Raw genomic sequence first — 26805 nt, forward strand, 5'->3', positions numbered from 1 at the left:
AAATCAGAGGACACACACAAGCTTGACACCACCTTAAAAAAAAAGAGTAATCAATTAAAGAGACAGACCTGGTCAGAATGTCAAAGGAGACCCTTGAATAAGCAATCTGTAAACCCACTCCTTAAACTAGTTTTTTAACTCCCCACCTGCTGACTAAACATCAGAGAGGTGACTCTACATTCCTCTTTCCCTCTCTCTTCTTTACATTTTTAGTTGTTTGATTTGTACTTTGTCATAATATATAACAGTTCTGTATCATTCTTCCATTTTTGTCTCCACCTGTTTTTGATTTCTATCTCACAACATGTTAATGCTCATATCAGCCCTTTTGCTGACACCATCTTAACTAAGAATAGATTAGAACAAAGGATCGTATAAAATCATGAAATGAAGTGATGAAATAGGCCAAATCTATAAAAAGCCCATACAGGAAGAAAACTTAAATAGAATAAAAACACCTCAACTTGTGACCCTCTTCCACAAACAACAAAAAAAGACAAAAAAAAATTTCATTAATGACTATATTACAATGTATCCAGGGAAGAATAGGTTCAAATCAAAGTTTAGTAAAGAAAAAGTAAAAAGGGTCAGTGAGAAAATGGTTGAAAAGGAAGACAAGCCAAAAAGAAACATGAATTCCTAAAGAAGAGACCCTAAGGAATGGCATGGAACTATTATTTAAAGCTATAATCCAAGAACACTATGAAAGACCTGGATTTATACGTTAAAAAACTGACTCACAATGATACATTTCAAGACAGTTTAGTCAAAATATTACTTTAGAGATAAAAGAGGCCTCCGATTGACAAAGCTGGTGCTGAAAGACACTCCAGGATGCCATTCCTGCATAGAATCTTTGAACTAGTAAAAACCAGCAGAGCTATCTTCCTCAGAACTCCAGAAAACAGTTAAAGGATTGCAGTAACTGGGCAAGTGATGAATCAAGGAAACACAGCTTTAAAATAGGGTAGAAGCTGGTGGTGCCCTTGCTGGCTCCTCGCCAGACCCCCCAATGCAGTATGAAGCCAGCCTGTGCTCCCATTGTGGGTCCCTGGGCTTATCCCAGGGTAGCAGAGTAACCCCTATGTGCACACTACGTGCAACCTGATGGTTGAAAAGGTATGAAGTTCTGATACATGAGACAACATGGATGAGCCTGTAGGTTGGTGCCAATTTACTGGGTGATAGCCTAAAAGAGTGAACCAGGAAACTCCTCTCTAGCTGGTCCTTCCAGAACTTGCTCTTCAGGCAGAAGCAGCCTGCAAACAGCTAAAGCAGTGTGAAAAAAACAAGTCCAAGAGGCCTGGGGCAAAGGATTACTTGTTTTAAGGCATACAATAGCATACTGGGAGGGGGAGAAAGAACTACATAGGGAGTAGCGGGGGCACTTGAATTCCAGAAAATGGAATTCCTAAGGCTACAAGCAAGCACAAGCCCATGTCAAGACACAGACTCAGAAAAGATGGAGAGGACCATGTACTGCATTTTCACCTCAGGGTGATCTTCCTGATATAAGGAGGGCTAAGCAAAGCAGTATACACAAAAATGAAATATTATTCAGCTATAAAAAGGAATGAAAAGGAGATCTAAGATGGCAGCATAGAGAGGAGTGGAAGCTAAGTAGCCCCCTGGAACAACTAAAGAAAACCAGAAACAACTAGTAAATAATCCGGAATAACTGCAGGGGGACAGACGTGACCATCCACTCATCATACACCAAACTGAATTGGGAGGAAAGCCCAAGATCACAGCATAAAATCTGTAAGAACTGCAGATCCAAATCGGGAGACCCTTCCCCCACAGCCCGAGCTACAAAGCCTCGTGATGCCAGAGAGCAGCTTTCTCCCAGTGAGCGAATATAGCTCAGCTGAGCTCCAACTGGGGTTTTAATTAGTGAATGGGAACTGCTCACTATGAGGTATGAATCCCCAACAAGTCGACAGAGGCTTTGGGTGACGACTGACCTTGGAGAGCTGGAGGGTCGTCTCTGACTAGCTCTGCTCCTTTTTCGACTCAGTGGAGAAAGCCTCGGCCATTTTCAGTTCCCAGTTCTGTGACCCAGATAGGGGTGTGGCACAGGCAGAGAGAGTCCATTGAAATGCTAATGACCTCCCCCTAGTGCGTCTATCTTCTCTAAGAGGAAAGGGGTGGTGCTCAGTTCTACTACCTGCCTCTCATTCAGAACTTAACACCAGTCAAGAATTATAAGCTAATCTTTGCATCAGGCAGAGAGCACCCCTGCACGGCCCGGTGGCCCGCGGCTTCCCTTGAAGGATGACGCGCACTAGTGACATAGCACAGCCTACCCTCAGCAGAGGTCCTGGAAGATCACAGCTGAGAAGGGGGGCCCGCTCGGAAAACCCAGGGACGCTACATCAATGCTGGTGGTTTGTGGGTCAGCAACAGAGAAAATCTGGGGCAAAACTGAAATGAATGCTTAGACTCTTGCAACAGCCTTGAATCTCCGGGAACACCTGGGAGGTTTGAATATTAAAGCTGCCCTGCCTCCCTGACCACCCAGACACATGCACCATGTTCCGGGTGGACGGCTCCAACAACAAACCCAAACTGAGTTCATCAACTGAACCCCACAAAAATAATTTCCCCACACACCACAGAAAAATAGTTGGAGAGAACTGACTTGAGGGGTATAGGTGACTCGCAGGCGCCATCTGCTGGTTAGTTGGAGAAAGTGTACGCCACCACCTTGTATTTCTGAAAAATTAGATTGGTATTTTTTTGGTTTTTTTACAACTTGAAAGAACCCTATCAACCAAAGCAAATGCCAAGAGGCCAAAAACAACAGAAAATCTTAATGCATATGATAAAACCAGACGATATGGAGAACCTGATCCCAAACACCCAAATCAAAATATCAGAAGAGACACAGTACTTAGCACAATTAATCAAACAATCACAACTGAGGAACGAAAACATGGCACAGGATATAAAAGACACGAAGAAGACCATGGAACAGGATAAAAGGGGCATAAAGAAGACCCTAGAAGAGCATAAAGAAGAAATTGCAAGATTAATTAAAAAGTAGAAGATCTTATGGAAATAAAAGTAATTGTTGGCCAAATTAAAAAGAAGACTGTGGATACTCATAATACAAGATTAGAGGAAGCTGAACAACGACTGAGTGTCCTCGAGGTCCACAGAACAGAAAATGAAAGAACAAAAGAAAGAATGGAGAAAAAAATCAAAAAAATCAAAAAGGATCTCAGGGATAAGATAGATAAAATAAAACATCCAAATTTAAGACTCATTGGTGTCCCAGAAGGGGAAGAGAAGGGTAAAGGTCTAGAAAGAGTATTCAAAGAAATTGTTGGGGAAAACTTCCCAAACCTTCTACACAATATAAATACACAAAGCATAAATGCCCAGCGAACTCCAAATAGAATAAATCCAAATAAACACTCCAAGACATATTCTGATCAGACTGTCAAATACTGAAGAGAAGGAGCAAGTTCTGAAAGCAGCAAGAGAAAAGCAATTCACCACAAAGGAAACAACACAGGACAAAGTTGTGATTACTCAGCGGCCAACATGGAGGCGAAAAGGCAGTGGCATGACATATTTAAAACTCTGAGAAAAATTTCCAACCAAGAATACTTTATCCAGCAAAACTCTCCTTCAAATTTGAGGGAGAGCTTAAATTTTTCACAAACAAATGCTGAGAAAGTTTGCCAATAAAAGACCTGCCCTACTTCAGATACTAAAGGGAGCCCTACCAACAGAGAAACAAGGAAAGGAGAAAGAGACATAGAGAATTTTAACAGACATATATAGAACCGTACATCCCAAATCACCAGGACACTCATTTTTCCCTAGTGATCACGGATCTTTCTCCAGAATGGACCATATGCTGGGACATAAAACAAGCCTCAATAAATTAAAAAAAAAAAAAAAATGAATATATTCAAAGCACATTCTCTGACCACAATGGAATACAAATAGAAGTCAATAATCTTTGACTTGTAACTCCATTATTTACTTCCTATATGATATAAAATACACAAACGCTAAGGACAAATCAGTGGTTTTGAACTCAATGTAAAATATGTAATTTTTGACAAGAACTATATAAAAGTGGGGGAATGGAGGAGTATAGATACATAGTTTATGTGTCCTATTGAAATTAAGTTGGGGGAGGCGGGGCAAGATGGCAGACTGGTGAGCTGTATGTTTTAGTTACTCCTCCAGGAAAGTAGGTAAAAAGCCAGGAACTGCGTGGACTGGACACCACAGAGCAATCTGTCTTTGGGCATACTTCATACAACACTCATGAAAACGTGGAACTGCTGAGATCACCGAAATCTGTAAGTTTTTGCTGCCAGGGGACCCGCGCCCCTCCCTGCCAGGCTCAGTCCCGGGGGAGGAGGGGCTGTCAGCTCCAGGAAGGAGAAGGGAGAATTGCAGTGGCTGCTCTCATCGGAAACTCATTCTACTGATTCAAACTCCAACCATAGATAGACTGAGGCCAGACACCAGAGACTCTGAGAGCAGCCAGCCCAGCAGAGAGGAGACGGGCATAGAAGGAAAACAACACGAGAAGCTCCAAAGTAAAAGCAGAGGATTTTTGGAGTTCTGGTGAACACAGAAAGGGGAAGGGCGGAGATCAGGCCTTGAGGCGCATATGCAAATCCCGAAGCAAGGCTGATCTCTCTGCCCAGGGCACCTTTCCTTAATGGCCCTGGTTGCTTTGTCTATTAGCATTTCAATAACCCATTAGATCTCTGAGGAGGGCCGTTTATTTTATTTTTTTTTTTTTTAAATCCTTTTTGCTTTTTCTAAAACAATTACTCTAAGAAGCTCAATACAGAAAGCTTCAAAGAATTGAAATTTGGGCACGTCAAGTCAAGAGCAGAAATAAGAGAGCTCTGAGACAAAAGGCAATAATCCAGTGGCTGAGAAAATTCACTAAACAACACAACTTCCCAAGAAAAGGGGGGTGTCCGCTCACAGCCACCATCCTGGTGGACAGGAAACACTCCTGCCCATCGCCAGCCCCATAGCCCAGAGCTGCCCCAGACAACCCAGTGTGACGGAAGTGCTTCAAATAACAGGCACACACCACAAAACTGGGCGTGGACATTAGCCTTCCCTGCAACCTCAGCTGAATGTCCCAGAGCTGGGAAGGGGGAGCAGTGTGAATTAACAGAGCCCCATTCAGCCATCATTTGAGCAGACTGGGAGCCTCCCAACACAGCCCAGCAGCCCAGAACTGCCCTGGGGGGACGGCACTCACCTGTGACATAGCACAGTCATCCCTCAACAGAGGACCCGGGGTGCACAGCCTGGAAGAGGGGCCCACTTGCAAGTCTCAGGAGCCATACGCCAATACCAAAGACTTGTGGGTCAGTGGCAGAGACAAACTGTGGCAGGACTGAACTGAAGGATTAGACTATTGCAGTAGCTTTAAAACTCTAGGATCATCAGGGAGATTTGATTGTTAGGGCCACCCCCCCTCCCCGACTGCCCAGAAACACGCCCCACATACAGGGCAGGCAACACCAACTACACACGCAAGCTTGGGACACCAATTGGGCCCCACAAGACTCACTCCCCCACTCACCAAAAAGGCTAAGCAGGGGAGATCTGGCTTGTGGAGAACAGGTGGCTCGTGGACGCCACCTGCTGGTTAGTTAGAGAAAGTGTACTCCACGAAGCTGTAGATCTGATAAATTAGAGATAAGGACTTCAACTGGTCTACAAACCCTAAAAGAACCCTATCAAGGACAGCAAATGCCACGAGGCCAAAAACAACAGAAAATTATAAAGCATATGAAAAAACCAGACGATATGGATAACCCAAGCCCAAGCACCCAAATCAAAAGACCAGAAGAGACACACCTAGAGCAGCTACTCAAAGAACTAAAGATGAACAATGAGACCCTAGTACGGGATATGAAGGAAATCAAGAAGACCCTAGAAGAGCATAAAGAAGACATTGCAAGACTAAATAAAAAAATGGATGATCTTATGGAAATTAAAGAAACTGTTGACCAAATTAAAAAGATTCTGGACACTCATAGTACAAGACTAGAGGAAGTTGAACAACGAATCAGTGACCTGGAAGATGACAGAATGGAAAATGAAAGCATAAAAGAAAGAATGGGGAAAAAAATTGAAAAACTCGAAATGGACCTCAGGGATATGATAGATAATATGAAGCGTCCGAATATAAGACTCATTGGTGTCCCAGAAGGGGAAGAAAAGGGTAAAGGTCTAGGAAGAGTATTCAAAGAAATTGTTGGGGAAAACTTCCCAAATCTTCTAAACAACATAAATACACAAATCATAAATGCTCAGCGAACTCCAAATAGAATAAATCCAAAAAAACCCACTCCGAGACATATACTGATCACACTGTCAAACATAGAAGAGAAGGAGCAAGTTCTGAAAGCAGCAAGAGAAAAGCAATTCACCACATACAAAGGAAACAGCATAAGACTAGTGACTACTCAGCAGCCACCATGGAGGCGAGAAGGCAATGGCACGATATATTTAAAATTCTGAGAGAGAGGAATTTCCAGCCAAGAATACTTTATCCAGCAAAGCTCTCCTTCAAATTTGAGGGAGAGCTTAAATTTTTCACAGACAAAGAAATGCTGAGAGAATTTGCTAACAAGAGACCTGCCCTACTGGAGATACTAAAGGGAGCCCTACAGACAGAGAAACAAAGACAGGACAGAGAGACTTGAAGAAAGGTTCAGTACTAAAGAGATTCGGTATGGGTACAATAAAGGATATTAATAGAGAGAGGGAAAAATATGGCAAACATAATCCAAAGGATAAGATGGCCGATTCAAGAAATGCCTTCACGGTTTTAACGTTGAATGTAAATGGATTAAACTCCCCAATTAAAAGATATAGATTCGCAGAATGGATCAAAAAAAATGAACCATCAATATGTTGCATACAAGAGACTCATCTTAGACACAGGGACACAAAGAAATTGAAAGTGAAAGGATGGAAAAAAATATTTCATGCAAGCTACAGCCAAAAGAAAGCAGGTGTAGCAATATTAATCTCAGATAAAATAGACTTCAAATGCAGGGATGTTTTGAGAGACAAAGAAGGCCACTACATACTAATAAAAGGGGCAATTCAGCAAGAAGAAATAACAATCGTAAATGTCTATGCACCCAATCAAGGTGCCACAAAATACATGAGAGAAACATTGGCAAAACTAAAGGAAGCAATTGATGTTTCCACAATAATTGTGGGAGACTTCAACACATCACTCTCTCCTATAGATAGATCAACCAGACAGAAGACCAATAAGGAAATTGAAAACCTAAACAATCTGATAAATGAATTAGATTTAACAGACATCTACAGGACATTACATCCCAAATCACCAGGATACACATACTTTTCTAGTGCTCACGGAACTTTCTCCAGAATAGATCATATGCTGGGACATAAAACAAGCCTCAATAAATTTAAAAAGATTGAAATCATTCAAAGCACATTCTCTGACCACAATGGAATACAATTAGAAGTCAATAACCATCAGAGACTTAGAAAATTCACAAATACCTGGAGGTTAAACAACACACTCCTAAACAATCAGTGGGTTAAAGAAGAAATAGCAAGAGAAATTGCTAAATATATAGAGACGAATGAAAATGAGAACACAACATACCAAAACCTATGGGATGCAGCAAAAGCAGTGCTAAGGGGGAAATTTATAGCACTAAACGCATATATTAAAAAGGAAGAAAGAGCCAAAATCAAAGAACTAATGGATCAACTGAAGAAGCTAGAAAATGAACAGCAAACCAATCCTAAACCAAGTAGAAGAAAAGAAATAACAAGGATTAAAGCAGAAATAAATGACATAGAGAACAAAAAAACAATAGAAAGGATAAATATCACCAAAAGTTGGTTCTTTGAGAAGATCAACAAGATTGACAAGCCCCTAGCTAGACTGACAAAATCAAAAAGAGAGAAGACCCATATAAACAAAATAATGAATGAAAAAGGTGACATAACTGCAGATCCTGAAGAAATTAAAAAAATTATAAGAGGATATTATGAACAACTGTATGGCAACAAACTGGATAATGTAGAAGACATGGACAATTTCCTGGAAACATATGAACAACCTAGACTGACCAGAGAAGAAATAGAAGACCTCAACCAACCCATCACAAGCAAAGAGATCCAATCAGTCATCAAAAATCTTCCCACAAATAAATGCCCAGGGCCAGATGGCTTCACAGGGGAATTCTACCAAACTTTCCAGAAAGAACTGACACCAATCTTACTCAAACTCTTTCAAAACATTGAAAAAAATGGAACACTACCTAACTCATTTTATGAAGCTAACATCAATCTAATACCAAAACCAGGCAAAGATGCTACAAAAAAGGAAAACTACCGGCCAATCTCCCTAATGAATATAGATGCAAAAATCCTCAACAAAATACTTGCAAATCGAATCCAAAGACACATTAAAAAAATCATACACCATGACCAAGTGGGGTTCATTCCAGGCATGCAAGGATGGTTCAACATCAGAAAAACAATCAGTGTATTACAACACATTAAAAACTCGAAAGGGAAAAATCAATTGATCATCTCAATAGATGCTGAAAAAGCATTTGACAAAATCCAACATCCCTTTTTGATAAAAACACTTCAAAAGGCAGGAATTGAAGGAAACTTCCTCAACATGATAAAGAGCATATATGAAAAACCCACAGCCAGCATAGTACTCAATGGTGAGAGACTGAAAGCCTTCCCTCTAAGATCAGGAACAAGACAAGGATGCCCGCTGTCACCACTGTTATTCAACATTGTGCTGGAAGTGCTAGCCAGGGCAATCCGGCAAGACAAAGAAATAAAAGGCATCCAAATTGGAAAAGAAGAAGGAAAACTGTCATTGTTTGCAGATGATATGATCTTATATCTAGAAAACCCTGAGAAATCAACGATACACCTACTAGAGCTAATAAACAAATTTAGCAAAGTAGCGGGATACAAGATTAATGCACATAAGTCAGTAATGTTTCTATATGCTAGAAATGAACAAACTGAAGAGACACTCAAGAAAAAGATACCATTTTCAATAGCAACTAAAAAAATCAAGTACCTAGGAATCAACTTAACCAAAGATGTAAAAGACCTATACAAAGAAAACTACATAACTCTACTAAAAGAAATAGAAGGGGACCTTAAAAGATGGAAAAATATTCCATGTTCATGGATAGGAAGGCTAAATGTCATTAAGATGTCAATTCTACCCAAACTCATCTACAGATTCAATGCAATCCCAATCAAAATTCCAACAACCTACTTTGCAGACTTGGAAAAGCTAGTTATCAAATTTATTTGGAAAGGGAAGATGCCTCGAATTGCTAAAGACACTCTAAAAAAGAAAAACGAAGTGGGAGGACTTACACTCCCTGACTTTGAAGCTTATTATAAAGCCACAGTTGCCAAGACAGCATGGTACTGGCACAAAGATAGACATATAGATCAATGGAATCGAATTGAGAATTCAGAGATAGACCCTCAGATCTATGGCCGACTGATCTTTGATAAGGCCCCCAAAGTCACCGAACTGAGCCATAATGGTCTTTTCAACAAATGGGGCTGGGAGAGTTGGATATCCATATCCAAAAGAATGAAAGAGGACCCCTACCTCACCCCCTACACAAAAATTAACTCAAAATGGACCAAAGATCTCAATATAAAAGAAAGTACCATAAAACTCCTAGAAGATAATGTAGGAAAACATCTTCAAGACCTTGTATTAGGAGGCCACTTCCTAGACTTTACACCCAAAGCACAAGCAACAAAAGAGAAAATAGATAAATGGGAACTCCTCAAGCTTAGAAGTTTCTGCACCTCAAAGGAATTTCTCAAAAAGGTAAAGAGGCAGCCAACTCAATGGGAAAAAATTTTTGGAAACCATGTATCTGACAAAAGACTGATATCTTGCATATACAAAGAAATCCTACAACTCAATGACAATAGTACAGACAGCCCAATTATAAAATGGGCAAAAGATATGAAAAGACAGTTCTCTGAAGAGGAAATACAAATGACCAAGAAACACATGAAAAAATGTTCAGCTTCACTAGCTATTAGAGAGATGCAAATTAAGACCACAATGAGATACCATCTAACACCGGTTAGAATGGCTGCCATTAAACAAACAGGAAACTACAAATGCTGGAGGGGATGTGGAGAAATTGGAACTCTTATTCATTGTTGGTGGGACTGTATAATGGTTCAGCCACTCTGGAAGTCAGTCTGGCAGTTCCTTAGAAAACTAGATATAGAGCTACCATTCGATCCAGCGATTGCACTCCTCGGTATATACCCGGAAGATCGGAAAGCAGTGACACGAACAGATATCTGCACGCCAATGTTCATAGCAGCATTATTCACAATTGCCAAGAGATGGAAACAACCCAAATGTCCTTCAACAGATGAGTGGATAAATAAAATGTGGTATATACACACGATGGAATACTACGCGGCAGTAAGAAGGAACGATCTGGTGAAACATATGACAACATGGATGAACCTTGAAGACATAATGCTGAGCGAAATAAGCCAGGCACAAAAAGAGAAATATTATATGCTACCACTAATGTGAACTTTGAAAAATGTAAAACAAATGGTTTATAATGTAGAATGTAGGGGAACTAGCAGTAGAGAGCAATTAAGGAAGGGGGAACAATAATCCAGGAAGAACAGATAAGCTATTTAACGTTCTGGGGATGCCCAGAAATGACTATGGTCTGTTAATTTCTGATGGTTGTAGTAGGAACAAGTTCACTGAAATGTTGCTATATTATGTAACTTTCTTGGGGTAAAGTAGGAACATGTTGGAAGTTAAGCAGTTATCTTAGGTTAGTTGTCTTTTTCTTACTCCCTTGCTATGGTCTCTTTGAAATGCTCTTTTATTGTATGTTTGTTTTCTTTTTAACTTTTTTTTCATACAGGTGATTTGAAAAAAGAAGGGAAAGTTAAAAAAAAAAAAAAAAAAAAAAAAAGAAAAAAGACAAACAAGGGGAAAAAAAAAAAAAAAAAGATGTAGTGCCCCCTTGAGGAGCCTGTGGAGAATGCAGGGGTATTCGCCTACCCCACCTCCATGGTTGCTAACATGACCACAGACATAGGGGACTGGTGGTTTGATGGGTTGAGCCCTCTACCATAAGTTTTACCCTTGGGAAGACGGTTGCTGCAAAGGAGAGGCTAGGCCTCCCTGTATTTGTGCCTAAGAGTCTCCTCCTGAATGCCTCTTTGTTGCTCAGATGTGGCCCTCTCTCTCTGGCTAAGCCAACTTGAAAGGTGAAATCACTGCCCTCCCCCCTACGTGGGATCAGACACCCAGGGAAGTGAATCTCCCTGGCAACGTGGAATATGACTCCCAGGGAGGAATGTAGACCTGGCACCGTGGGACGGAGAACATCTTCTTGACCAAAAGGGGGATGTGAAAGGAAATGAAATAAGCTTCAGTGGCAGAGAGATTCCAAAAGGAGCCGAGAGGTCACTCTGGTGGGCACTCTTATGCACACTTTAGACAACCCTTTTTAGGTTCTAAAGAATTGGGGTAGCTGGTGGTGGATACCTGAAACTATCAAACTACAACCCAGAACCCATGAATCTCGAAGACAGTTGTATAAAAATGTAGCTTATGAGGGGTGACAATGGGATTGGGAAAGCCATAAGGACCAAACACCACTTTGTCTAGTTTATGGATGGATGTGTAGAAAAGTAGGGGAGGGAAACAGACAGACAAAGGTACCCAGTGTTCTTTTTTACTTCAATTGCTCTTTTTCACTCTAATTATTATTCTTGTTATTTTTGTGTGTGTGCTAATGAAGGTGTCAGGGATTGATTTAGGTGATGAATGTACAACTATGTAATGGTACTGTAAACAATCGAAAGTACAATTTGTTTTGTATGACTGCGTGGTATGTGAATATATCTCAATAAAATGATGATTTAAAAAAAAAAAAAAAAAAAAAAAAAAAAGAAAGGTCAATATAGAAAGGAAAACAAACAGTACGTTAAGGGATGAGGAATCTCTGGGTCATGAAAATTGAATTATTCTTAACTAAAATTTGGCAATGTTCCTCACTTGTAGTAAGAAGCTAAATGAAAGTTAAATTCCATTTCCAGCAATTAGAAATTTTTAAACATATATTTAAAAGCTTGTGAAACATAATATTGTTAATGTAATTAACACCACTTATATATCTGGAGGTGTTAAGTGTTAGAGAAGAATGATGTATGCAACTTACTTGCAAATGTTTAGTTAACAGATAGATGACAAATAGAGATATATATTGGAAAAAAAAAAAAAAAAAAGAAATGTTATCCTAGAATATACATTTTTCTAGACAAGTCTATTTTTCTCTTTACCAAATATGGGAAAGAGGGTGAAAAATAAAAAAGTGAATGGATGGGATTCCCCAAGTCTGTGACCCTAATTAAACAGTCTGTATTCAAGTGTACTTCTTAATCACTTCACTCCCCAAAGCAATGTGATAGATTGCTTTATATCTCCAGCAGGTAAGGGCTAGCAAGAAGAGAAAAACTACTTTGGAGAAATTAGTAAGAAGTTTTTTCTCAACTCTTCTCACATTTTACCTGAAGTAATAAGAAGGATGTTGAGGGGGATGTAAATAAAGGTAGAAAATAAAAAGGAAGAAATTGAAAGAAAAAAAAAAAAAAAAAAAAAAAAGAAATTAAGTTGGTATCAAAGAAAAACAAGATTGTTATGGATTTAAGAGTTTAATTTTAAGCCCCACAGTAAACACAAAGAAATTATCAGAGAATATGACCATAGAGATGAAAAGTAAAGTATGGGTTAAGAGAAATGGTGGAAGGGGCAATGGGGAGTTAAAAAATGAGTGTAGGGTTGCTGTTTGAGGTGAAGAGAAATTTCTAGTAATGGATGGTGGGAAGGTGATAGCATTACAACATTCTAAATGTGATTAATCCCACTAATGGAAGGCTAGGGAGGGGTGGAATGGGAAGATTTAGGCTGTATATATGTTTCCACAATTGAGAAAAAAAAAAGACGACAGTCTAAATAGATGACAACTGAATGCCAAGGATGACCCTGGATGGGATCTGAGGATGGAGGACAGGAGGCTCAAAGGGACACAGTTGAGACAAGGAAAAGGAAATACAGAATGTAAGCTTTGCAACATTGTTGAATCTCTTGTACTTTTTAGCTGTGCTTAATGGGATTGCATAAAAGAATGTTCTTTTTCATGGGAATTGTATACGTTAATTATAGTGTTTGTTCAAAGATGTGTGTAGCTAGCTCTCATATGTTCAGAAGACAGAGCAATAGATGATGGATGATAGGGAGGGAGGGTGGGAGGGAGGGAAAGACATGGTGTGACAACATGTTAAAGTTAGTGGATCAGGGTATCAGGGGGGTTCAGGGAATGCTGAAGTTCTGTGTATGGAGTTTGTATTGTTTTTGCAACTGTTCCTATAACTGAATTTATTTCAAAATAAAATGTAAAAAAAAAAAAAAAAAAAAGTCTTTCACTTAGAAGCCACAGTTTGGCCATGAATATTAAGTAAAATGTTTATCAGAATAGTTGGTCAGAGGCTCCCAACAGGGTATTTGGCAGTTTAAAATCATGTCTTTAAATTCCTTGACACTCCTCCCATCAGGGTGTCTGTGTCCCCTTCTCTTGAATCTAGGCTAACACTTATGACTGGCTGACCAAGAGAGTACAGCAGACACAAGGCCATAGGACTTCCAAGGGGAGATCATAAAAAACATCACTGTTTTCCACCTGGTTCTCTTGGATGCTCCCTCTTGGAATCCTGGTGCCACACTTTGAGAAAACCCTGACAGCCTTGGAGTGAGCTCATGAAGAGACCCATTTGGAGAGGAGCCAAGACCCCTGGCCCTCAGCCACAGCTGATCTCCCAGGTGACAACTAGCACCAACTTGCCATTTTGGAAAAGGTTCCTCCAGTCCCAGTTGAACCACCCCAGCAGATGCCTAATGGAGAACAAGCCTCCAGTGCCAAGCTCTGCCCAATCTGCATATTTGTGAACTAAAAAAATGATTATTGTTGTTTTGAGACACTAATTTTGGTGGTGGTTTGTTATGCAGCAATAGATAAGTCATACACAAGACTGTATGAAGTAGAGGCGGGGCAAGATGGCAGACTGGTGAGCTGTATGTTTTAGTTACTCCTCCAGGAAAGTAGGTAAAAAGCCAGGAGCTGCGTGGACTGGACACCACAGAGCAATCTGTCTTTGGGCATACTTCATACAACACTCATGAAAACGTGGAACTGCTGAGATCAGCGAAATCTGTAAGTTTTTGCGGCCAGGGGACCCGCGCCCCTCCCTGCCAGGCTCAGTCCCGGGGGAGGAGGGGCTGTCAGCTCCGGGAAGGAGAAGGGAGAATTGCAGTGGCTGCTCTTATCGGAAACTCATTCTACTGATTCAAACTCCAACCACAGATAGACTGAGACCAGACACCAGAGACTCTGAGAGCAGCCAGCGCAGCAGAGAGGAGACAGACATAGAAAAAAAAACAACACGAAAAACTCCAAAATAAAAGCAGAGGATTTTTGGAGTTCTGGTGAACACAGAAAGGGGAAGGGCGGAGATCAGGCCTTGAGGCGCATATGCAAATCCCGAAGCAAGGCTGATCTCTCTGCCCTGTGCACCTTTCCTTAATGGCCCTGGTTGCTTTGTCTATTAGCATTTCAATAACCCATTAGATCTCTGAGGAGGGCCATTTTTTTTTTTTTTTTTAAATCCTTTTTGCTTTTTCTAAAACAATTACTCTAAGAAGCTCAATACAGAAAGCTTCAAAGAATTGAAATTTGGGCACGTCAAGTCAAGAGCAGAACTAAGAGAGCTCTGAGACAAAAGGCAATAATCCAGTGGCTGAGAAAATTCACTAAACAACACAACTTCCCAAGAAAAGGGGGGTGTCCGCTCACAGCCACCATCCTGGTGGACAGGAAACACTCCTGCCCATCGCCAGCCCCATAGCCCAGAGATGCCCCAGACAACCTAGTGTGACGGAAGTGCTTCAAATAACAGGCACACACCACAAAACTGGGCGTGGACATTAGCCTTCCCTGCAACCTCAGCTGAATGTCCCAGAGCTGGGAAGGGGGAGCAGTGTGAATTAACAGAGCCCCATTCAGCCATCATTTGAGCAGACTGGGAGCCTCCCAACACAGCCCAGCAGCCCAGAACTGCCCTGGGGGGACGGCACTCACCCGTGACATAACACAGTCATCCCTCAACAGAGGACCCGGGGTGCACAGCCTGGAAGAGGGGCCCACTTGCAAGTCTCAGGAGCCATACGCCAATACCAAAGACTTGTGGGTCAGTGGCAGAGACAAACTGTGGCAGGACTGAACTGAAGGATTAGACTATTGCAGCAGCTTTAAAACTCTAGGATCATCAGGGAGATTTGATTGTTAGGGCCACCCCCCCTCCCCGACTGCCCAGAAACACGCCCCACATACAGGGCAGGCAACACCAACTACACACGCAAGCTTGGTACACCAATTGGGCCCCACAAGACTCACTCCCCCACTCACCAAAAAGGCTAAGCAGGGGAGATCTGGCTTGTGGAGAACAGGTGGCTCGTGGACGCCACCTGCTGGTTAGTTAGAGAAAGTGTACTCCACGAAGCTGTAGATCTGATAAATTAGAGATAAGGACTTCAACTGGTCTACAAACCCTAAAAGAACCCTATCAAGTTCAGCAAATGCCACGAGGCCAAAAACAACAGAAAATTATAAAGCATATGAAAAAACCAGACGATATGGATAACCCAAGCCCAAGCACCCAAATCAAAAGACCAGAAGAGACACAGCACCTAGAGCAGCTACTCAAAGAACTAAAGATGAACAATGAGACCATAGTACGGGATATGAAGGAAATCAAGAAGACCCTAGAAGAGCATAAAGAAGACATTGCAAGACTAAATAAAAAAATGGATGATCTTATGGAAATTAAAGAAACTGTTGACCAAATTAAAAAGATTCTGGACACTCATAGTACAAGACTAGAGGAAGTTGAACAACGAATCAGTGACCTGGAAGATGACAGAATGGAAAATGAAAGCATAAAAGAAAGAATGGGGAAAAAAATTGAAAAAATCGAAATGGACCTCAGGGATATGATAGATAATATGAAACGTCCGAATATAAGACTCATTGGTGTCCCAGAAGGGGAAGAAAAGGGTAAAGGTCTAGGAAGAGTATTCAAAGAAATTGTTGGGGAAAACTTCCCAAATCTTCTAAACAACATAAATACACAAATCATAAATGCTCAGCGAACTCCAAATAGAATAAATCCAAAAAAACCCACTCCGAGACATATACTGATCACACTGTCAAACATAGAAGAGAAGGAGCAAGTTCTGAAAGCAGCAAGAGAAAAGCAATTCACCACATACAAAGGAAACAGCATAAGACTAAGTACTGACTACTCAGCAGCCACCATGGAGGCGAGAAGGCAATGGCACGATATATTTAAAATTCTGAGTGAGAGGAATTTCCAGCCAAGAATACTTTATCCAGCAAAGCTCTCCTTCAAATTTGAGGGAGAGCTTAAATTTTTCACAGACAAAGAAATGCTGAGAGAATTTGCTAACAAGAGACCTGCCCTACTGGAGATACTAAAGGGAGCCCTACAGACAGAGAAACAAAGACAGGACAGAGAGACTTGGAGAAAGGTTCAGTACTAAAGAGATTCGGTATGGGTACAATAAAGGATATTAATAGAGAGAGGGAAAAATATGGCAAACATAATCCAAAGGATAAGATGGCCGATTCAAGAAATGCCTTCACGGTTTTAACGTTGAATGTAAATGGATTAAACTCCCCAATTAAAAGATATAGATTCGCAGAATGGATCAAAAAAAATGAACCATCAATATGTTGCATACAAGAGACTCATCTTAGACACAGGGACACAAAGAAACTGAAAGTGAAAGGATGGAAAAAAATATTTCATGCAAGCTACAGCCAAAAGAAAGCAGGTGTAGCAATATTAATCTCAGATAAAATAGACTTCAAATGCAGGGATGTTTTGAGAGACAAAGAAGGCCACTACATACTGATAAAAGGGGCAATTCAGCAAGAAAAAATAACAATCGTAAATGTCTATGCACCCAATCAAGGTGCCACAAAATACATGAGAGAAACATTGGCAAAACTAAAGGAAGCAATTGATGTTTCCACAATAATTGTGGGAGACTTCAACACATCACTCTCTCCTATAGATAGATCAACCAGACAGAAGACCAATAAGGAAATTGAAAACCTAAACAATCTGATAAATGAATTAGATTTAACAGACATCTACAGGACATTACATCCCAAATCACCAGGATACACATACTTTTCTAGTGTTCACGGAACCTTCTCCAGAATAGATCATATGCTGGGACATAAAACAAGCCTCAATAAATTTAAAAAGATTGAAATTATTCAAAGCACATTCTCTGACCACAATGGAATACAATTAGAAGTCAATAACCATCAGAGACTTAGAAAATTCACAAATACCTGGAGGTTAAACAACACACTCCTAAACAATCAGTGGGTTAAAGAAGAAATAGCAAGAGAAATTGCTAAATATATAGAGACGAATGAAAATGAGAACACAACATACCAAAACCTATGGGATGCAGCAAAAGCAGTGCTGAGGGGGAAATTTATAGCACTAAATGCATATATTAAAAAGGAAGAAAGAGCCAAAATCAAAGAACTAATGGATCAACTGAAGAAGCTAGAAAATGAACAGCAAACCAATCCTAAACCAAGTACAAGAAAAGAAATAACAAGGATTAAAACAGAAATAAATGCCATAGAGAAAAAAAAAAAATAGAAAGGATAAATATCACCAAAAGTTGGTTCTTTGAGAAGATCAACAAGATTGACAAGCCCCTAGCTAGACTGACAAAATCAAAAAGAGAGAAGACCCATATAAACAAAATAATGAATGAAAAAGGTGACATAACTGCAGATCCTGAAGAAATTAAAAAAATTATAAGAGGATATTATGAACAACTGTATGGCAACAAACTGGATAATGTAGAAGAAATGGACAATTTCCTGGAAACATATGAACAACCTAGACTGACCAGAGAAGAAATAGAAGACCTCAACCAACCCATCACAAGCAAAGAGATCCAATCAGTCATCAAAAATCTTCCCACAAATAAATGCCCAGGGCCAGATGGCTTCACAGGGGAATTCTACCAAACTTTCCAGAAAGAACTGACACCAATCTTACTCAAACTCTTTCAAAACATTGAAGAAAATGGAACACTACCTAACTCATTTTATGAAGCTAACATCAATCTAATACCAAAACCAGGCAAAGATGCTACAAAAAAGGAAAACTACCGGCCAATCTCCCTAATGAATATAGATGCAAAAATCCTCAACAAAATACTTGCAAATCGAATCCAAAGACACATTAAAAAAATCATACACCATGACCAAGTGGGGTTCATTCCAGGCATGCAAGGATGGTTCAACATAAGAAAAACAATCAATGTATTACAACACATTAAAAACTCGAAAGGGAAAAATCAATTGATCATCTCAATAGATGCTGAAAAAGCATTTGACAAAATCCAACATCCCTTTTTGATAAAAACACTTCAAAAGGTAGGAATTGAAGGAAACTTCCTCAACATGATAAAGAGCATATATGAAAAACCCACAGCCAGCATAGTACTCAATGGTGAGAGACTGAAAGCCTTCCCTCTAAGATCAGGAACAAGACAAGGATGCCCGCTGTCACCACTGTTATTCAACATTGTGCTGGAAGTGCTAGCCAGGGCAATCCGGCAAGACAAAGAAATAAAAGGCATCCAAATTGGAAAAGAAGAAGGAAAACTGTCATTGTTTGCAGATGATATGATCTTATATCTAGAAAACCCTGAGAAATCAACGATACACCTACTAGAGCTAATAAACAAATTTAGCAAAGTAGCGGGATACAAGATTAATGCACATAAGTCAGTAATGTTTCTATATGCTAGAAATGAACAAACTGAAGAGACACTCAAGAAAAAGATACCATTTTCAATAGCAACTAAAAAAATCAAGTACCTAGGAATAAACTTAACCAAAGATGTAAAAGACCTATACAAAGAAAACTACATAACTCTACTAAAAGAAATAGAAGGGGACCTTAAAAGATGGAAAAATATTCCATGTTCATGGATAGGAAGGCTAAATGTCATTAAGATGTCAATTCAACCCAAACTCATCTACAGATTCAATGCAATCCCAATCAAAATTCCAACAACCTACTTTGCAGACTTGGAAAAGCTAGTTATCAAATTTATTTGGAAAGGGAAGATGCCTCGAATTGCTAAAGACACTCTAAAAAAGAAAAACGAAGTGGGAGGACTTACACTCCCTGACTTTGAAGCTTATTATAAAGCCACAGTTGCCAAAACAGCATGGTACTGGCACAAAGATAGACATATAGATCAATGGAATCGAATTGAGAATTCAGAGATAGACCCTCAGATCTATGGCCGACTGATCTTTGATAAGGCCCCCAAAGTCACCGAACTGAGCCATAATGGTCTTTTCAACAAATGGGGCTGGGAGAGTTGGATATCCATATCCAAAAGAATGAAAGAGGACCCCTACCTCACCCCCTACACAAAAATTAACTCAAAATGGACCAAAGATCTCAATATAAAATAAAGTACCATAAAACTCCTAGAAGATAATGTAGGAAAACATCTTCAAGACCTTGTATTAGGAGGCCACTTCCTAGACTTTACACCCAAAGCACAAGCAACAAAAGAGAAAATAGATAATTGGGAACTCCTCAAGCTTAGAAGTTTCTGCACCTCAAAGGAATTTCTCAAAAAGGTAAAGAGGCAGCCAACTCAATGGGAAAAAATTTTTGGAAACCATGTATCTGACAAAAGACTGATATCTTGCATATACAAAGAAATCCTACAACTCAATGACAATAGTACAGACAGCCCAATTATAAAATGGGCAAAAGATATGAAAAGACAGTTCTCTGAAGAGGAAATACAAATGGCCAAGAAACACATGAAAAAATGTTCAGCTTCACTAGCTATTAGAGAGATGCAAATTAAGACCACAATGAGATACCATCTAACACCGGTTAGAATGGCTGCCATTAAACAAACAGGAAACTACAAATGCTGGAGGGGATGTGGAGAAATTGGAACTCTTATTCATTGTTGGTGGGACTGTATAATGGTTCAGCCACTCTGGAAGTCAGTCTGGCAGTTCCTTAGAAAACTAGATATAGAGCTACCATTCGATCCAGCGATTGCACTTCTCGGTATATACCCGGAAGATCGGAAAGCAGTGACACGAACAGATATCTGCACGCCAATGTTCATAGCAGCACTATTCACAATTGCCAAGAGATGGAAACAACCCAAATGTCCTTCAACAGATGAGTGGATAAATAAAATGTGGTATATACACACGATGGAATACTACGCGGCACTAAGAAGGAACGATCTGGTGAAACATATGACAACATGGATGAACCTTGAAGACATAATGCTGAGCGAAATAAGCCAGGCACAAAAAGAGAAATATTATATGCTACCACTAATGTGAACTTTGAAAAATGTAAAACAAATGGTTTATAATGTAGAATGTAGGGGAACTAGCAGTAGAGAGCAATTAAGGAAGGGGGAACAATAATCCAAGAAGAACAGATAAGCTATTTAACGTTCTGGGGATGCCCAGAAATGACTATGGTCTATTAATTTCTGATGGATGTAGTAGGAACAAGTTCACTGAAATGTTGCTATATTATGTAACTTTCTTGGGGTAAAGTAGGAACATGTTGGAAGTTAAGCAGTTATCTTAGGTTAGTTGTCTTTTTCTTACTCCCTTGTTATGGTCTCTTTGAAATGTTCTTTTATTGTATGTTTGTTTTCTTTTTAACTTTTTTTTTCATACAGTTGATTTAAAAAAGAAGGGAAAGTTAAAAAAAAAAAAAAAGAAAAAAAAAGAAAAAAGACAAACAAGGAAAAAAAAAAAAAAGATGTAGTGCCCCCTTGAGGAGCCTGTGGAGAATGCAGGGGTATTCGCCTACCCCACCTCCATGGTTGCTAACATGACCACAGACATAGGGGACTGGTGGTTTGATGGCTTGAGCCCTCTACCATAAGTTTTACCCTTGGGAAGACGGTTGCTGCAAAGGAGAGGCTAGGCCTCCCTGTATTTGTGCCTAAGAGTCTCCTCCTGAATGCCTCTTTGTTGCTCAGATGTGGCCCTCTCTCTCTGCCTAAGCCAACTTGAAAGGTGAAATCACTGCCCTCCCCCCTACGTGGGATCAGACACCCCGGGAAGTGAATCTCCCTGGCAACGTGGAATATGACTCCCGGGGAGGAATGTAGACCTGGCATCGTGGGACGGAGAACATCTTCTTGACCAAAAGGGGGATGTGAAAGGAAATGAAATAAGCTTCAGTGGCAGAGAGATTCCAAAACGAGCCGAGAGATCACTCTGGTGGGCACTCTTACGCACACTTTAGACAACCTTTTTTAGGTTCTAAAGAATTGGGGTAGCTGGTGGTGGATACCTGAAACTATTAAACTACAACCCAGAACCCATGAATCTCGAAGACAGTTGTATAAAAATGTAGCTTATGAGGGGTGACAGTGGGATTGGGAATGCCATAAGGACCAAACTCCACTGTGTCTAGTTTATGGATGGATGTGTAGAAAAGTAGGGGAAGCAAACAAACAGACAAAGGTACCCAGTGTTCTTTTTTACTTCAATTGCTCTTTTTCACTCTAATTATTATTCTTGTTATTTTTGTGTGTGTGCTAATGAAGGTGTCAGGGATTGATTTAGGTGATGAATGTACAAGTATGTAATGGTACTGTAAACAATCGAAAGTACAATTTGTTTTGTATGACTGCGTGGTATGTGAATATATCTCAACAAAATGATGATTAAAAAAAAAAAAAAATTACATAGCATACAATGTGATCTCCAATCCTAGTACAAGGAAGTGAATAACTGGGAATAACAATCCAATCATCCTCAGAAAAAAGTATATGAATATAAATATGACTATTCTTGGTGTAGATGACTTTTTGTTTCTTTTACTATTCTAGAAACTTTCTCAAAGATGTTTTAAAGGGTTTCACTTACAGGATTAAAATGGTTACTTGTTTAAAAAAAAAAAAAAAAAAAAGACTGTATGACACTGGTTTCTACTTAAAAGTGCTAAAAGAAAGACAGTGAAAAATTTCAATGTATTAAACCTATTATAGAAAATACAATACTACAACAGAATTACAAAAAGTGTTATCAATTGTAACAAACTTTCCTCACCAATGCAAGTGGTGGTGGTGGGGAAGTGTATGGGAATCCTGTATTTTATGCATGATTGTCCTGTACACCCATAACTTCTCTAATAAAAATTTTTTTTAAATTAAAAAAAAAAAAAAAAAAAGGAATGAAGTTCTGATACATGCAAGAACATGGATGAGCCTTGAAGACATCATGTTGAATGAAATAAACCCGACACGAAAGGACAAATACTGTGTGATTACATGGATATGAAATAATTAGAAGAAGCAAATCTATAAATTCAGAAACCGTAATACAGTTTACCAGGAGCTTGCGTATGGTTAGGGAATAGGGAGTTTATGCTTAAAATGTACAGTTTCTCTTTGGGATGATGGAAAAGTTTTGGTAATGGGTGGTGGTGACAGCATAACATTGTGAATGTAATTAACAGCACTGAATTACATATTTGAATGTGATTTAAAGGGGAAATTTTAGGTTGTATACGTGATATTAGAATAAAATTTTTAAAAAAACTCATAAGACTGTACAACACAAACAGTGAACCCTAAAGTTAAGCATGGAATACAGTTCATAGTACAATCATAAAAATTTTCTTTCATCAATTGTAACAAATATACCACATTAATGAAAGATGTAATAATAGGGTGATATGGGAACTCCGTATTTTGTGCATGGTTTCTCTGTAAACATACAACTTCTTTAATAAAAAGAGAAGGAGAGAGCCAAAACCCAAGCCATATGATACATAGAATATATCTTAAATTATTAAGTGCATTTGTTTCTTAGGATGAGGCCAAGGAGAAATAACATTTTTTTCTACTATGTACATCTATTACTTATAAAAAATAAAATAAAAAATTATAAGGAAAATACATTGCTAACATAATATTCAATTGTAAAAGAATGAAAGCTTTCCCTCTAAGATTAGGAACAAGACAAGGATGTGCACTGCTCTTCAACATTGTACTGGAAGTTCTAGCCAGAGCTATTAGGCAAGAAGGAGAAATAAAAGGCATCCAAATTGAAAAAGAAGCAATACTTTCCCTATTTGCAGATGACATGATTCCATACGTAAAACATCCTGAAAAATCCACAACAAAGCTACCAACAAGTTCAGCCAAGTGGCAGAGTACAAGACAACATGCCATAATCAGTAGTGTTTCTATATACACTAGTAATAAACAATCTCAAGAGGAAATCAAGAAAAAAATTCCATTTATAATAGCACCTAAAATAATTAAATATTAAGAATAAATCTAGGGGCGCGTGACGTGCGCGGGGAGGGGGGGTGGGCCGCGGCGGTGCAGGGCGCCTCCAGTTGGCTCCCCGTACCTTTACTGCCCAAGCCGGGGATAAAGGGGCCTCCTGCTCGCTGGCCGATTCGCGCGGCGGGGCTGGTCTCCGAGAAGAAACAACTCGAGTAAAGAAGAAATATCCCAAGGAACAGTGAGCAGGATGAGTACACCCCAGGACCAGAGTGGCTGCTCCGGTAACAGAGAACCCCTTCTGAGGTGTTGTGATGCACGGAGGGAACTGGAGCTTGCCATTGGTGGAGTTCTCCCCGCCCAACAGCAAATTAAAGATAACTCGTTAGAGGTCAAAGCTCAGATTCACAGCTGCATAAGCCGTCACCTGGAATGCCTTCCAAGCCGTGAAATGTGGCGTATGAACAGGTAGATCTCATCTGTCAGCTTAAAGAGGAGACACTTCAGCAGCAAGCCCAACAGCTCTACTGGCTATTGGGCCAGTTCAATTGTCTTATTCATCATCTGGAGCGCACCCAAAACAAAGAGCTAGCCAAGCAAGTCTCTGTGTGTCTGGAGAGACTGGGCAGTTTGACAGTCAAACCCGAAGATTCCACTGTCCTGCTCTTTGACACAGATACAACTGCTCTGCGCCAGACCATCACCATGTCTGGGTCCCTCAAGACCATCCAAATCCCTGAGCACCTGATGACTCATGCTGGTTCATCAAATATCGGGCCCTTCCTGGAGAAAAGAGGTTATATCCCAGTGCCAGAACAGAAGTCATCATCCAGCACCACAGCTGTCCCCCTTGGCGATTGGCTCCTCGGAAGCAAACCCACAAATGGTCACCAGGCTCCTCACGTGCCCAGCACCAACCCCCCAGACTGGCTCTCCCCGCAGCAGACCTTGGAGAATAGTCAAACTGCCCCCAGAGCCTGCAATTTCAGTAATGTCTGGGGCAACCTAAAGGGCTTGGAAAACTGGCTCAAGAGTCAGCAGCAAGAAGTTCCTGAAAAACCAAGTAACCAAAAGTGTAACAGCTATTCTACTGCCAGTTCTTTCTCCACTGAAGTTGAAAACGTCAGCAACCTAGAGCTTCTTGATGAAGATGAGACGGACCTTTCTGATTGGCTGGTGACTCCCCAGAAACCCTGTAAGCTGGAGAAGCTGGAGAGTGGTAGCTGTGAAACCAGTGAGAAGTTTAAGTTCTTGTTCCAGATTTTCCAGGAGTCCTATAGTGTGAGTGATTGGCTTGTCAAGCCTGACTCCTGTTCCAATTGTCAGGGCAACCAGCCCAAAGGTGTGGAGATTGAAAACCTGGGCAATCTGAAGTGCCTGAATGACCACTTAGAGCCCAAGAAACTGCTATCCACCCCCAGCAAGATTACTGAGGATTGGCTTGTCCAGACACATCCAGAACCATATAAAGTAGAGGAGGTATGCAAAGCCAATGAGCCCTGCACAAATTTTTCAGTATGTGCGTGTGATGAGAATTGTCAGAAGGAAGCTCTGTGTAAGTGGCTTCTGAAGAAAGAAGGAATGGATAAAAATGGGATGCCAGTGGATCCAAAACCTGAGCCTGAGAAGCTTAAAGATTCCCTGAATATGCAGCTCTGTCCTTCCAGAAAAGAGGCAACAAAACAGGCTAAGGCACCAAAGGCAATGGAACCTTTTAGAATTGCTGATTCTTTTCAAATCATAAGGAACAGTCCCTTGTCAGAATGGCTCATCAGATCTTCTTGCAAAGAAGGAAGTCTCAAGGAAGTGCCTAGTACCCAGGACAGAGCTGCCCAGGAAGTGGTATTCCCAGGCAAACAAATGTGTGAGCTCCACAGCTGCTTCCTGGTATCCTTTTAATACTGCTGACTGGGTCTTGCCAGGAAAGAATACAGGAAATTTCAGCCAGTTCTCCTCTGGAGAAGACAAGTGGCTACTTCAAAAGAAGGCCCAGGAAGTATTACTTCTTCCCTACAGGAGGAATGTAAATTTCCCCCAGATTGTTATGGCCTCCCAGCAGTTTGTGATCTCTTTGCCTGTATGCAGCTTAAAGTTGATAAAGAAAAGTGGTTGTATCGGACTCCACTACAGATGTGAAGAATGGAATACTAAGAGTTGAGCAACTTTCCTACAGATTATTGCACATCCATGAGCTGAGTGGCTGCGGCTTGCCAAATCAATGTTTCTGGGTTTGACCAGCTTCCTTCCTTTCCTGCCTAATTTTGAACTAGTGAAGTCTTCAAATTATGAGTTACCATATAAAAGAAAAAGACTGTTTGTTAAATTGATGCTGAGGTGATTCAGTTCCTTCTTACAGAAACATTATTTAATTCACTCCTACAGTAGAAATACAACATCTTGTTGGATAGGTCTTTTTCCTAAGCCTCCTTAGATTGGGTTGTTACTAGAAGTACATTAAAGCACCGTAGTTTTAAAAATGAAATGTTTCTGTGGAAAAGCTTGTTGATGTATCATAAAGCTACTAAATTTTCCTTTTTGATGAACTACTTTAGATGTTTCCTTTGCTGTGGATTTTCTTCCATTAGCGGTCTGAAATTACATATTTCACACAAATAGCTTTGCTAATACAGTGATTTTCTTCCTTACAAAAATGTGTTTCAATAATCTTGGCAATTTTTGACATTAATTACAAAGTATTTTAGCCTATTTGTCAGTTTTAGATTACTGCAAAATTTCTCTTCATTCCCTTTTTAAAATGTTATTAAAGTGTCCAATGAGTGCTTGCAGAAGGGTTCTGTATTATTTCAATATCATATTCAGCATAGTCCTAGCTTCTTTCAAATATTCTGCCAACCTACAGGCAAAAGGGCCTCAGTGCTGACTTATCAAAAAGCAAAAAGGTAAAGATGTAGGAAATACAGTACTTGAACTATTCACTTTTACAGGGATGGTTGGTGCATTCTGAGTAAATGGAAGACAAACTGCTGAGCTTGACACCTGGTGCTTTAACTAGGGATGCATTATGTGTCCTCTCACTGCAAGCACAGCATGCTGGCACCTCCAAAAGTACAATGCATTGATATTTTAGTGAATAGGCTGTTTTGAACACTTGTGCCTTGGAGTATTTATTGAAGTTTTATGAAAACTATCAAATGTGTTTTCTCAATCTTCTTAAAGTCATGTTCATGCTTTAAGTTTCTCTGTAGGAGAGAAATTGGATTTATGTTTTAAAGTTGTCAAAAATGAAATAGTTCTTTTCTAGG

General features: G+C 40.0%; 2 protein-coding genes across 5 annotated transcripts in view; one reads left to right on the forward strand and one right to left on the reverse strand.

Moving 5' to 3' along the window:
• Window positions 1-26805, reverse strand: part of TMEM267 (transmembrane protein 267) — a 63621-nt gene that overhangs the window by 17443 nt on the left and 19373 nt on the right. The gene's annotated exons all lie outside the window — the stretch shown is intronic.
• LOC119506285 (nuclear receptor coactivator 4-like) lies at window positions 23765-25791 on the forward strand. The gene is given in 4 exon segments (XM_037799263.1): window positions 23765-23997; window positions 24000-25381; window positions 25383-25542; window positions 25545-25791. Coding segments are annotated over 4 exon segments (1881 nt in total). The 5' UTR covers window positions 23765-23792; the 3' UTR covers window positions 25679-25791.

This window comes from Choloepus didactylus, chromosome 11 (assembly GCF_015220235.1).
Source record: "Choloepus didactylus isolate mChoDid1 chromosome 11, mChoDid1.pri, whole genome shotgun sequence".
NCBI classification, from domain to species: Eukaryota; Metazoa; Chordata; class Mammalia; order Pilosa; family Megalonychidae; genus Choloepus; species Choloepus didactylus.